General features: G+C 38.0%; 1 protein-coding gene across 1 annotated transcript; it reads left to right on the top strand.

The window, feature by feature from the left end:
• Nucleotides 1-6,418: 6,418 nt before the first annotated feature.
• On the top strand, nucleotides 6,419-13,546 carry LOC122659862 (aminoacylase-1-like). Its single transcript, XM_043855009.1, has 5 exons — nucleotides 6,419-7,037; nucleotides 7,120-7,382; nucleotides 11,387-11,524; nucleotides 11,847-12,086; nucleotides 13,259-13,546. The coding sequence occupies exons 1-5, from the start codon at nucleotides 6,434-6,436 to the stop codon at nucleotides 13,370-13,372; spliced, it is 1,359 nt and encodes a 452-aa protein (XP_043710944.1). The 5' UTR covers nucleotides 6,419-6,433; the 3' UTR covers nucleotides 13,373-13,546.

Below are 13,546 nucleotides of genomic sequence, written 5' to 3'. Positions count from 1 at the left end.
GGTGCATAAATTTCTATCACGATCAACGATTCCTGTTTGGCACATGTGAAAAGGTTGTAGGGCCGAAATGACACAAAGTCAGTTATATAAATACCATGTTTCGACTTTTCTCGGTAAACTCGACTGGTTTCGCCAGTTTATGAGAAAACAGCTCCAAATCTTACCAAAAAAAAGCTTGGAACACTTGGATTTGATGCTCAAGAACAACATTTGGAGGAGATTTGCTGCCTAACAAGTAACAACCTTCCTTGGAGGAGATTGAACTTGAAGGCGTCGTACTAGTTCAATATTAGGATGAGCATATAGGGTCTATGTCACAGGGTTAAAACCCTTAAATACACATAGCTTTCCCTATGTTTCCTAACGTTTTCAATAAAACCTTCTTGTAGAAGTTTTTAAACAAAGTATAGGTTTCAGTGATATGAGTAGATGCTATTCGAACCGTTCCTTTTCTTTCCATGTCAGCTATAGTGTCCCTACCCATGACGCTAGAGCCTGTGAATGAGGAGCTGTCAAGTCCAAAACACAAGTCAAAAACAGCAGAAGAGCTCTGTGTAGTTGTTGGCTTGTACTGTTAAATGTTGACTCAAAATATATTTCACTCTATATAACAAATAATGTTGTATGTAAGATTATGAAATGGTTGACAATTTGATGCCTTTTCATTCCTATTGCTTATTTAAGCTGTTCTACTTGAATTATATGTGTTGTAATACTAAAGATTGTATTGAATAGGTCATATCAGTACATATATTATGACAAAACCCTACTTGAATTATATGTGTCCTTTAGACAAGATCCCTTGCTAAACCGGTTTCTAACTCAAGTTTCTGGGTTCTACAATTCAGGTAGGTTGGTGTTCTATGTTCCATGGGGCTTACATTGTCATAATACTAATGTAAGACCAGTTCCCAACAAGTCAACTAGGAACCAGTTCCACAGTAGGATTATTCTATTCTGCTAACAGTACAATGTGTCTCCAGTTCCAGCAATAGAAAACGAAAGAAAATACCTAACAGTAGGTGAACAGCAGGGTGATTTAATCCCTTAAACCCTCAACCATACTAATTAGAACCCCAGGTTGGTGTATAATCACTGAAGAAAACAACAGTGTAAATTTTTGAATGGTGGCAGTTTGAATTTTTATTTTTTATTTTTTGGGTGGGGGTGGGGGAGTAGTAGTAGTTGAGTTTGTTTGTGGTTGAGTGGTTCTATATAGATCTCGCAGAGATCACGGCGAGTTTTAGAATTATGGATGACAGCTATCACATCTAAAAACTTCTCAGGACCAACAATCTCATTTAAATATTCAAGGAAAAACTTAAGTAGAAAGATATATCTAATAGGATACTTCCGACTACAACAAACAAGTATGTAAAAGACTACAACAAACAAGTATGTAAAAGAATTAAAGTATATCAAGTTTCTAATAACTTCGTCGCATCAAGTTCACTTGTCCAGAGTTCAACAGAGAAATCAAGCAACAGGAGAAAAGAAAATAAAAGAGATTTATTGTTCAACAGCAGGGTACAGTTACTAACTAGTTTCTGGTCGGACAACTGTTTAAAGGGTGCTCAGACAACTGTTTAAAGGGTGTTGGAAGTACTCAAACTGTGTCATATATTGTCAGTTTTAATCAGGCAAAATCAAGAGAAAAAATCATATGACGATCTCAGAGATTCGAAGCTTAAAATCTGAAGTAGAACTAAAGAGTATGAACTGATAAACTCATGAACTGAATCCATAAACTTTGTTTCATTTTCAAGTAATGTCTCGAATCTAAAGCCAACATTGATAACTAATAAACCCTAAACTCCAGAAATCACTTAAGCACATGAGCTTAAAAGGGCAAAAAATGGAAAAAACATAAGCATGGAAGTAACTAAGAACAAATTTGTATCTCTGAGAATTTACCGTTACTCCGCCGGACACTGAAGAACGAGCAAGAACAAATCGGAGCTCCGTTAACTTGAAGAAGACAAAGAATAGTCAGAGCTCCGACTGCCGTCTTGGTCAGCTTTCTCTTTCTTCCCCACCGATTTGTATCAGACTTACAGTGAACATGGTAAAAATGAAAATACCTAAAAGATTCGTTATTTTGCATCCAAAGATTTTTAAATTCGGAACAGCTGGAATCGGGCCCTCGGACCTGAAACCCAGCAAAGAGATCCCAAAACCCTAAAAAGTGATCACTCCGAAATGTTCAGAGTCGAGATCGGTAACGACCGATTCCGATCTGAATCAACTTACCCAGATCTCGATTCCGATTCTCTAAACGATGTTTTGCACGAAAAAGGGTGAGTGATGCCAGAGGTGCTCATTTAATAAATCTTTGAGGCATGGATGAATCGTTCACATTAATGATTAGTGATCCAAACGAACCTATAGCCCACTAGCCCACAAGAACGGATCAGAGAAGCGCAGACTTTTTTATTTTCTCCTTGTGGTTTTTTTTTTGTTGATTTCTGCTTGTGGTTACTACCTACTAAAAGTAAAATATTATTTCTTCTGTTACTTTTTTTTTAAATCAAGATTGAAGGCAGTAATTTCATTATTTTCTTTCGACCCAAAATAAAAAAATTCAGATTTTTGTGTCTTCGTGATGAACTAGACAGGGTAATCTCCTTAATCCGTACCTTTTTATTATTGTTACGAAAAAACAATCAGAGAAATACAGAACTTTTTATTTTTTGTCCATAACTACTATAGTAACTTTTTATTCAGGGGTTTTTTACAATTATCACCTCAAAATTTTTACTATTTATTATTATCCCCTTACAAACTTTCAAACAATTATTACCCCCTCTGATGCATACTAATCACTAAATGATCTCACCGTCACATTTTCGTAACGATTGAGATTAGTCATGATAGTGTGCCGTTATCACAAATTTTTTAAGATCAAAATACCCTTTTGAGGTGGTAATTATTAAAAAAAAAAAAAAACCCATCACCATCCGTCTCCTTCTCCTTCTTCTCCTTCCTCCTCAGCAACCCCAAAATGTAGCTGCCATGAAACCAAAATAAAAAACCGGGCTGCAAATCCACCTTTCTGCATCCTCCCATTTGGAGGGTAAAGTCCTTCCACTGTTGAAAGGCAAGAGGGCAGCAGTAGCGTACCTCCGGCTGCCGTTCACTGGCAATGGAACCCGTTCTGAGCTCCATCCCTTCTGCATCCCTATACTTCCGTGCCGGTAATTCGGTGTTCCTGGACTGGGGAAGATACCAGTTTTGCGAGAAAAAACAGTGCTCTTCTTCATGCCTTCCAATTGCGGCGAAGAACTGGTGACATCGCTTGCCCCATTTTTCAAATCAAGTGAAACAGAGAGTCTTCGCCTACCTGACCTTTTGACAGCTGTAGTAACATCAGATTTGAGTCGCCTGTTCTGACATTCTGTGAAGAAACTGTTTTAGAGTTCGGACTTGAAATAATGGAAGCTGATTAGCTGAAAATAGAGTTTGGTACCTTTGAGAGCTTGGGAGAAGGAATTCTGCGGTTGATCTAGGGTATAGTTATCGTCTTGTGTCTCTGTTTCTTCTTCTCGTTCTGTAAAGGACTCGGTTAGTGAGCTTGGTGTCCCAAATTGAAGTTATATCGGAAGTCGTAAGACGGAAGACATGGTATCTTTCTATTTTTTTTCCACAAACTTTTTTCTTTTTGTTTGAACTTTGAACTCATCCTAGTCTAGGCAGTAGTACATTTTGCCTTGTCTCCTTTTGTGACAGGGAGACTGTTCTTATTGACTGTACGTGATGTACTCGGATCTAAATCTGGTTTTTTATTTTGGTTTGATTGCAGTCACATTTTGGGTTTGCAGAGATGAAGAAGATGAAGAAGAAGACGGAGAAGGAGGATGAGGAGAAGGACGCTGATGGGTTTTTTTTATTTTTTTTTATTTTTATATAATTACCATTTGAGAAGGACATTTAGGTTTTAGAAAATTCGTGACGAAGGTACACTGTCACGATTAACCCCCACCGTTACGAAAATGTGACGGTGGGGTCAGTTAGTGGTTAGTATGCATCACAAGGGGTAACAATTGTTTGAAATTTTTTGAAAAAGTAATAATAAATAGTAAAAATTTGGGATGATAATTGTAAGAAACCCTTTATTCATTATATTCTTTTTCTCCTTTAAGATGGATGGTAGTAGTTTCGAGATTTTTAAGGAGACATTAGCTTTTTATCATTGCTATGGAGTATGGACGGTCTCTCTAGGATATTGAATGTCTATAAGAATATTAATTTATATAAAGGAATTAAAATAGAAAATATGTGTCCCGAGATTAATCACTTGCTTTTAGAGGATAATTTTTTTTTAATTTTTATATATAGAGTAGATGGAGATGACATCTCTATTGTGTGTGCAATTTGTGTAATTTATGAACCTGTTTCAAGATATATCTCTGGACAATAATAAATTTTAGCAAAAGTAGTGTGTCGTTTGGTAGATCAGTTAGTCATCATATAAAGCAAATGGTGTCCTGTAATCTTGGAATCAACCATATCAAGGAGGGTGCGAAATATTTGAGTACCGCTGTATTTCTTTAATAGAAATAATTCTCGAGATTGGGACCATTTAATTAGGAGGGTAGAAAATAATCCTAGTGGTTGGAAGATCCCTCTTTTAACCCAAGCAGGGAGGGCAATATTAGTTAAATCGGTTATAAGTGTTGTTCATACCTATTGGATGTCATGTTTCTCAACGACGAAGAAGATATATGCTAATTGGACTCTATTTGTTTGAGATTTTGAAAAGAAACAAAGGAGGGAGAGAAAAAAAGGTATGGTGTAGGGTGGGATAAAATTTGTTTACCTAAGACCATGAAGGTTGGGGTTTAGACTCCCAAACATGCAAAATAAGGCTGTGTTGATTAAACTTGTCTAGAGATTAATCATGTATCAAAAAATTTCCCAATTGTCTATCTTTTGTACCAAGATAAATCATTTATTGTGGCACGTGGAGTTATGCCTTTGTGCTGAATTGTAAAACGTGAGGCAAGGGTTTCTATATTCCAATATGACCATCAATTTTAAGATCTAATTAGCATGTTCTGTAATAGTTTCTTAGCACTATTTAGGGAAAGCTTCTTAATCCCACCATGTAGGAAAACTATGCCTACAATTAATTCGATTCAGTTTACCAAAATAAATAAAAAAAATTTAATTTGATTCAAGTACTTTAAAAATATTTAAATGACACCCCTATAGATGTATTTAGATGGGACAATTACTACGAATCCCCTACATTTTGTCTATATTTACTGATACTTCTCTACCTTAAACTTTGTTCTCACTTTCCTAAAAATGTCTTACCAACCCCCAAAAGTGTACTTTTATCTCTCCTTCTCTCTTGGTACTTTAAAACCCCCAAATCACCCATTTGTCCAAGTAAACCCATCACCCCCTATCCGGTTGTCCTTTGACTCTATCCAACACTTTTGAATCAAGTCCCTCCCTTGCAGACTAATCATTTTCCTTCATTTGGTCTACTTAGCTTGTCTTTCATTCTCGCCAAGGAAAACGGTGCAGCCATTACGATTTAGGGCTTTCCAAAGGAGGGTTTCATCGGTGAGCCCGAACACTAAGAAATTGCAAGCGACTGAGTTCTTCCTCTTGACTAAGAGGGAACTCATAATTTGAGAGTTGCTGGGATTGTACTAAAGGTTCAAAGGAATATAAAACATGATAACGCATTTCAGTGCCTCATTTATTTTTTTATTTTCTCTTGATTTTTTCTATCATTGTTCGTTTTTACGTTCAATTGAGCACAACCCTAAAGTGTCTTGATGTGGTCTAATAAGCAAGTGCAACGATAACTTAAGAGACTTGAAAGGCTGTTTTATCTTGAATGTTGATTTGCAAGAATCCGATTTGTATCATAAAAAAAAACTATTATCTTAAGGAGAGTGACCAGTGACACGACTTTGCCTCATCGATTGTTTAAATTTCTCCATATATCTTGAGGTTTGTGACGCTAAGTTTGTATATTTTGGATGATTATTTCCAACAAAAACAAGAAGAAGATGAGGAAGCGCCACTGATTAAATGCAAAGAGTTATGGAGATGGATCTGTTATTTTGTTTTTCCCCAGATAAATGAGATCATCTATCATTTGAAAATACAAAATCAGAGATACGGCAGTGGATATAAATTATGGGTAATGGCCAATGAGAAGGAGTTGTATACAATGGTGCATGGATTCTCACAGGTTCCCTACAGTTGTTTGGTTCCTCTCAAAGAATCTGAAATGACGATCTAACCCCTGCCCATTCATTGTCTCTGTACTCACGCTTGTGAGAATCTCGATCCCCGAGTTTTTGCTCCTATAAGGCAATTACACTATTCCAGCTGTGACGGAGCTCCACTTTCCCACTGCCACGTCGCCTCTCTATCGGTACGCTTCGCTGAAACTCTCGTGAAAAGTGGAAAAATGGAGAGAATCTCTCTATCTTATCTCCCCTGTTTTCTATATCTCGTATTGTTCTTCGTCGCATCGACACTTCCCTCAGTCGTCGTTTCATTGCCAAAGGATTCATCGGCGATAATATCCAGATTCCAACAGTACCTTCAAATCAACACAGCTCAGCCGAATCCTGACTACTTTGGAGTTACAGATTTCATCCTCTCTCAGGCCAAAGTCATCGGCCTCGAATCCCAAATCCTCGAGTTCGTTAAGGGTACGCCTGTTGTTCTCCTCAAATGGCCCGGTACAAACCCTAGTCTTTCTTCCATTCTCCTAAATTCGCACACCGACGTGGTACCTGCCGAGCAACATAAGTGGACTCACGGTCCTTTCGACGCTCACATCGATCAGGCTGGAAATATTTATGCGAGAGGATCGCAGGACATGAAGTGTGTTGGGATGCAATACCTTGAGGCCATCCGCAGATTGAAAAACTATGGGTTTCAGCCGGTTAGGACGCTTTATGTTTCATTCGTTCCGGACGAGGAAATCGGTGGCCATAACGGAGCTGAGAAGCTTGCAGAGTCGGAAGAATTTGAGAAAATGAATGTTGGGATCGTCCTTGACGAAGGTAAACATCCTTGCTATTTAGAAGTAGTTTGGTTTTCAGAATTACAGTACACTTAAAAATTTTCGGTTCGGAACTCTGATAGGGCTGGCTTCGACGAGTGACAATTACCGTATTTTCTATGCGGAGAGGTGCCCATGGTGGCTTGTGATTAAGGCTACTGGTGCCCCTGGACATGGGTCAAAGCTTTACGACAATAGTGCAATGGAGAACCTGCAGAAGAGCATCGAGAGCGTGAGGAGGTTCCGTGCTGCTCAATTTGACATGTTAAAGTCGGGTTTGAAGGCAGAAGGCGAGGTCATTTCAGTGAATATGGTCTTCTTGAAGGCTGGCACACCATCCCCGACTGTAAGTTATTGGATTAGTTATTTGTGCGTTTGGCCTAATAGTTCACCAGCTATTGCTTTGGTTCTACTTCAAATCACCCTTCTGTGATTCAGTTTTAACTCAGAGGTGTTTAGTGCAACAGTGTGTCAACCAACCTTACACATAGATCAGAGTCATCAGATCCCTTTCGTTATAGGTTGAACGCTAACATCAATTCCAGACCAAGGGCTCATTAGCAGTCTCAAACACATTTTAATATGGCTTAAGGTCCCATTTAATGGATCCTGGCTTTGGTTTGTTAGCAAACAGAATTTGAATTGGACCTGGCAACATGCAAAGTCAATTGAATAGGAAACATGATAACCTATTTATTCAATTAAATTCAAATTTAATTATGCTGTGTTAGTCATTAATTGTTTTCTGCATTATCTGAAGCAATAATTTTGTATTAATCCTTAATTTTTTTTAATCATATTAAATCTTTTAACTGACATAGAGAAGCTGTAGGTTCACACTGGGATACTTCTCTATATTTCTTCTCCAATGTGAATCCCACCTAACTTCAAAATCTTCATTGCTAACCAAAATCCAACTTGGAGAGTTCTCCTAAATAATATGAATATGAGCACTTTAGAGCTTACCATAATATAACTTGAACTAGAAACAAAAAATGGTTAATCCCTTCGCATAAACAGTTTGTCAGTTTCTACATACAATTACAATGTTTTAATTGTTTATGATGAAAAAAAATCTGTCCTGATGTTTTACTTCCTTCTCTATAATTTCAAGAAAAAATTTCATTGAGTTCTATGTTTCTTTAGTTAGTTTTTAGTACAGGTTTTGTTCTGTAACTTTTCTGGTCTGGGAGTGGGAGGAATAAGATTGGGGGGGGGGTATTTATCGATTTCATCAATTTGATAGGTTCTAATTTGAATTTTTTTTCATATGGAATGTCAGTTTATTGTGCTGATTTGCAGATTTCAAATTGAAATTGAGGTTTAATCTCAGGATGACCTCTTAATGCTTTGTTTAACCATGGGGACACTGGGGTTAGAGTAAAAAGACTGATGCAACATTCTTATTGCAGGAGGACTGAGGGAATTAAAAATAAATAGAAAAATGGAGTGAAGTAAATGAGTTACTATAATGATTTATAGTTTTTCTCCCTCATTGAATATTCAGGTGGTGGTAGCAGAGATTTTGTTGTAAACAATAATATCCAAAAATTCATTATGTAATCAATCAAAGCCTCTGAGAGCAATAGGTCTTCTGTGGACTGGATTGGAAACTGGACAGCAGGGTAACGATGGTTGACAACCCTACTGTTCTCTTTTTCCAAATGACCAATGAAAGGCCATGGGTAAAATCCAGAGTGAATATTCAAAGAGGGGTATCCCCACCCTCTCCTTTGTTCTATATTAGGTCAAACACATTTACCTCTCTAGAAAAGACAGATTATTAATTCTGATTATTAACATCCAAAATAGAATCTGGATAGATCTTGATCTGATTGGAAATCAATCTTTAGTAGTTATTCCCTAAATTCAGTTTAAGAATTAATACCCTGATTTAGGAATTAGTGCTGGAAATTGACCCGGAAGGCAATGATAATTGTCTTATTTTCAAAGACACTAAAGCAGTACAGAGAGATTGGACTCTCTGATGAGACTAAACAGTCACTCATAGAATTTAAACCATAGCTATCTGCTTAAATCATATACTGATTAAGTTTGACAGTTGATTTGGTGGATGTTTAGTGAGTTGATCCTTTTGATGTCATGTTTTATTATTTCCTTCTGATTCCTGCCCTTATTCAACTCAAATTTATGTGGCCAAAACCTTATTATGGACAAAAGAGGAAAGAGTAGAACTGATGTAGATAGGAGGAGGAGGAGAAGAAAAGTCCAGCCATCGCATCAAGCCCAGTCCAATCAACCATCCAGTCAGTGTAGGCTTTGCGGCACCGTCTTTGGTTCACTATCATGGGCAGCCAGATTTCTGGCCATTACTACATCTTTGTAGTCCTTGCGTAGGGGACCTTTTAGTAGTTTTATTTAGTTTCTATTTGATATAGATTCTCTTCTATGTAGTAGTAGTTACTAATTTAGTGGCTGTCTCTATTTTGTTAAGTGTCTACATGTTAGTTTCTAATTGGAAGAATGCTATCTCCCTCTCCATGCAAGGAGGGATCTGAGCTGTTGTTTTGTTTCAAGTATTAAATAAAGTAAGGCTCTTTACATGACCGCTATTTAGACGAAAGAAAAAACAATGGCTTGAGATGCAGTTAGCAAGGTGAGAGACTTTGCATGGTCAGTGAGATGCTGCTCCAGGCTTGAATGAAAGGTTCAAGTCATAACCCCTTCCTCCTATCTATATTCTTCTTCCCCTTTTCAAAACTGATTCCGTGATTCAACTGAGATTGCATTTATGTTGTCAAAAATTCTGGGGTTTTTATTTGAGGGTTGTTAGTGCTAATCAGAAGGGAGTTAATTGGGGGGCTAACTGAGTTGATCTGCTGCCCTGTAAAAGCTTTGCAGTTGTACTGTTTTGGAGTATACTTAAATTTTATGAGTTGCAGTTTAGCAGCTTCTGGACTTCACATTGGGACAAGATTTGAATGAGTTGTTCTCTGTACAAGGGGAGCCAATCGACCAGGAGTTGATTCTGATTAGATCTGCCAATTGGGTGTTATCACAGTTCCTAGATTTAGGAACTAAATGTTGCTATTTCTGTTCCTGTTGATCGGAAACATTCAATTACTGATATACCGTCTTCTGTCCATCGGTTCATGGCTAGTTTTTGAAGTTATTAACTGTTGGTAATTTATTTCTTCAATTGGAATATTGAAAAGTTCTATCCTGCAGATTGATATATATTGGTTGTTACTAATTCTGAGCCTAAGTTTCTATTTTGTGTACCACTGATGTAAGGCTTCTAGCCATTGTATTGAACTGAGTTTTATATATGATGATCTGTTTATGGAGTGATGAATCTGTTCCTGTTCTGGTGTTATTCTGCCTCATGGATTTGAAGATATACTAAAAAGGGTGTACCCAGTGCATGAGCTCCCTCCACTGTGGGGTCTGGGGAGGGTCATATGTACGCAACCTTATTATGGGAGGAGGGGCAAGGAAGAAAGAGAATCCAGAAAGAAATCAGAATTGCAGGGGGGGGGGGGGGGGAGAAGAAGCAGTAGGTCGCAATGAGCAACCTTACCGTTGCGCCGAGGCCCGCCCTCTAGATTTGAAGATATACTGCTGTTTATAAATTAGGAGTTTAGTTTCCATTTTTATTTCTTGTCAATAACTTGAAATCCAACCATTGGATTTTCATCCAGGAATTGAAGTACGATTTGTTACCTACACCTGACCTAAGTTTGGGGTTAATCTGAACCCTAGATTGGGGATTATCTGTGGTGTTTAACCTGCTGGTTGTGAGCCCTATGATTTTTCCTGTTGGGCGGGAATCTGAAACTTTCCATAGGGATGCCTGGATTCCATCAAGAACAAGGGGAGAAAATTGTTGATGAACAGTCTTGAGGGAAAAAATTGTGATAACTCCATTGATGATGAGACCTTAACTTACTGCTGTATGCTTGGCCAGTTGGCCATTAGCCAGACGATGAGTCAGCAACCATGTCTAGGAGGGGGCATACCCAATCTAACTGTAAATTAACTTCTTCCTCCCATGTCACCTGGGCATTAAGTAATGCAATACCATTGGAGAAGCTGGAATATGCACCAGTGGATACAATCTCTTCTATTCACATGCTTTAAGGAACTGTCTGCACTTGTTTTTTGTTCGAAAGTATTTCCTTGAGTGAACGGCTCAACATGTTGCTCCCACCACCTCTATCGTGTACTAGTATAGCCACCTACTTTGTCTAGTCACCACCCTCCAAGTCCCTGAAGCTGGCAAATTACAGATCTGTAAAACCACCAACAGATTTTGACAACCCCACCCCATCTTTCAGTTTCAGCTATTGCCGTGCCTATCTGATGTAAATTCCTTATTCTTTCTGTCAGGGTTTCGTCATGAATCTGCAGCCATCTGAAGCTGAAGCAGGTTTTGATATTCGAGTCCCGCCAATTGTTGATGAGAAATCGTTGGAGAAACGGATTGAAGAGGAATGGGCACCTTCTTCACGCAACATGACATTTGAGGTATGGAAGAACTTGGAAGATTTTCCTTATTCCCGAGAATCAAGTTAGGAATGGAGGAAGGAAGCATTTATTTATTGATTTCCATTGCCGTTATTCTTGCATTGGATCTCTTGCCAATATTTTATGTAAACGAGATGAGTTAAGGGGAATTACTACTACAACTACCACTAAAATAGTTATCATCACTATTTTTATGTGATGCTTTGTTTTTGTGTGTGTGAATTTTTCATCATAACTATCAAATATCCATAGTGAAAGAGTTGTAAAAGCCATATATTGGGATGCACAGTTTTTCAATTCTGACCATGTTTGCTTGCGGCAGTTTAAACAAAAGGTTTCTACCCTAAATCAGTTTGGGAAACCAGTCCTCACTGCTACAGATGACTCTAATCCATGGTGGACAATCTTTGAAGGGGCTGTAAAGAAAGCTAATGGCAAACTTGGAAAACCAGAAGTTTTTCCAGCAGCAACAGATAGTCGATACTTCCGGCAACGAGGATTGCCAGCAATTGGCTTTTCTCCCATGGCAAATACTCCTGTTCTGCTCCATGACCATAATGAGGTAACTGTCAAATTTGCTCTCCATGCTTCCAGTTGCTATATGTCTTTCCCATGTATTAGTATATTTGCTAGCTGTGTCTTCATTCACATTTTAGACACTGTGTTTTATGATTAAATTCTGTATTCACAAATACATGAGGTTGGGAACCAAATGGTGCTGTTGCTGTAACAAATCCTGTATTTTAGGATTAAGTTCTTTTTTCTCCCATGGCAAACACTCCTATTCTGCTCCATGAACATAATGTATTAGTATTTTTGCCTTTTCCATGTATTAGTATATTTTCATCCTATTTTGTTTGGTTTTCCATAAAATGGATTCTACAAAACTGCGAATTTTGCCTGTTCTGCTGACTCTAAAATGTGTTAGGGTTGGGTTTCCAAGTACATTGGTGCATGGTGCATATTGAGACCTTCAACCATTCCCCTGTGAACAGATTTTTCATTGGAGGATGATAATAACTCTTGTGGTCCAATAGACTACTGGGCCAAATTGCTGAAGCCCAGCTTACTTTATGGTCTAACCAAAAAAGGCTGTCAAAATGTGAGGTCAACCTTAGGTTTCTTGGAATAGATCAATTTTCATTGCTTGAATTTTCGTGCTGGATGGGAAGAAGAGGATGCACCATAATGTTTTTGCTAGGGACAGCTGAAAATTTCCTGATCAGACATTTAAGCCATTGTTTGGCTGACTCTTTTTTTGGGTGGGGGGGGGGGGGTTGTTCTGCAGGAGTTCTTGGCAGCAATTTTTGTTCTTTTTCTCCATTTTAGGGATGCAATGGGAAGCAAGCTGCAAATGTATCTCAAGTCATGATGACTGAGGGATCAGCCTGCCTGCGAGTCAGGTCCTTAGGTTGGGGAACAATGCCCAGACCAGACCTGAGCTTGAATTGGGATGGAAGTAGCCAACCGTAACCAGAAGATCTTCTTCCAAGCAATATTTCAGGTCACAGATCTTTTTTCACTTGCATTGTCGTAGTTTATTTTCTATGTAGGAACGACCACACTCCTTCATAGATCACTAAAACAGAAACATCACCCAGAGTTGTGTCATTTATCAATTTCTAACATAGTTGCTATGCTTTATTTTATTTTATTTATAATTTGATTATCTGTGTTATGCAATTTATGCTAATCAATTATTGTTTTCTAATTATTTTTTATATTGTGATGCAGTTTCTAAATCAAGCAGAGTACCTGAAAGGAATTGAAATATATGAGTCAATCATCAAAGCATACACATCTTACACCGAGCACACCGGGAATGTTGTATCCAAAGATGAATTGTAAGAGAGCAGCATGCCTTGTGACTGAACAAGTTTTAGCTTCATTATAGTGCAGAAGAGATAAGGGATTGACTCAACTTGGTAACTGTAAGGGAGAGAAATGTATTAATGGAGGTCACTCTCCTATTCCCAAGTGCATTGGTGAATAATAAGATGTATTCCATTGGTTTAAACATTA

Source organism: Telopea speciosissima, chromosome 4 (genome assembly GCF_018873765.1).
Source record: "Telopea speciosissima isolate NSW1024214 ecotype Mountain lineage chromosome 4, Tspe_v1, whole genome shotgun sequence".
In the NCBI taxonomy this organism is placed as follows: domain Eukaryota; kingdom Viridiplantae; phylum Streptophyta; class Magnoliopsida; order Proteales; family Proteaceae; genus Telopea; species Telopea speciosissima.
The sequence above is the reverse complement of the archived record's forward strand: the minus strand, read 5'-3'. Positions and strand labels throughout refer to the sequence as shown.

Bases quoted from the DNA above. Each gene is read 5' to 3' on its own strand.
- LOC122659862 (XM_043855009.1), top strand. From the start codon at position 6,434: ATGGAGAGAATCTCTCTATCTTATCTCCCCTGTTTTCTATATCTCGTA. The intron at 7,038-7,119 runs GTAAACATCCTT...GAACTCTGATAG, and splicing joins TGGGATCGTCCTTGACGAAG to GGCTGGCTTCGACGAGTGAC. The intron at 7,383-11,386 runs GTAAGTTATTGG...TCTTTCTGTCAG, and splicing joins CTGGCACACCATCCCCGACT to GGTTTCGTCATGAATCTGCA.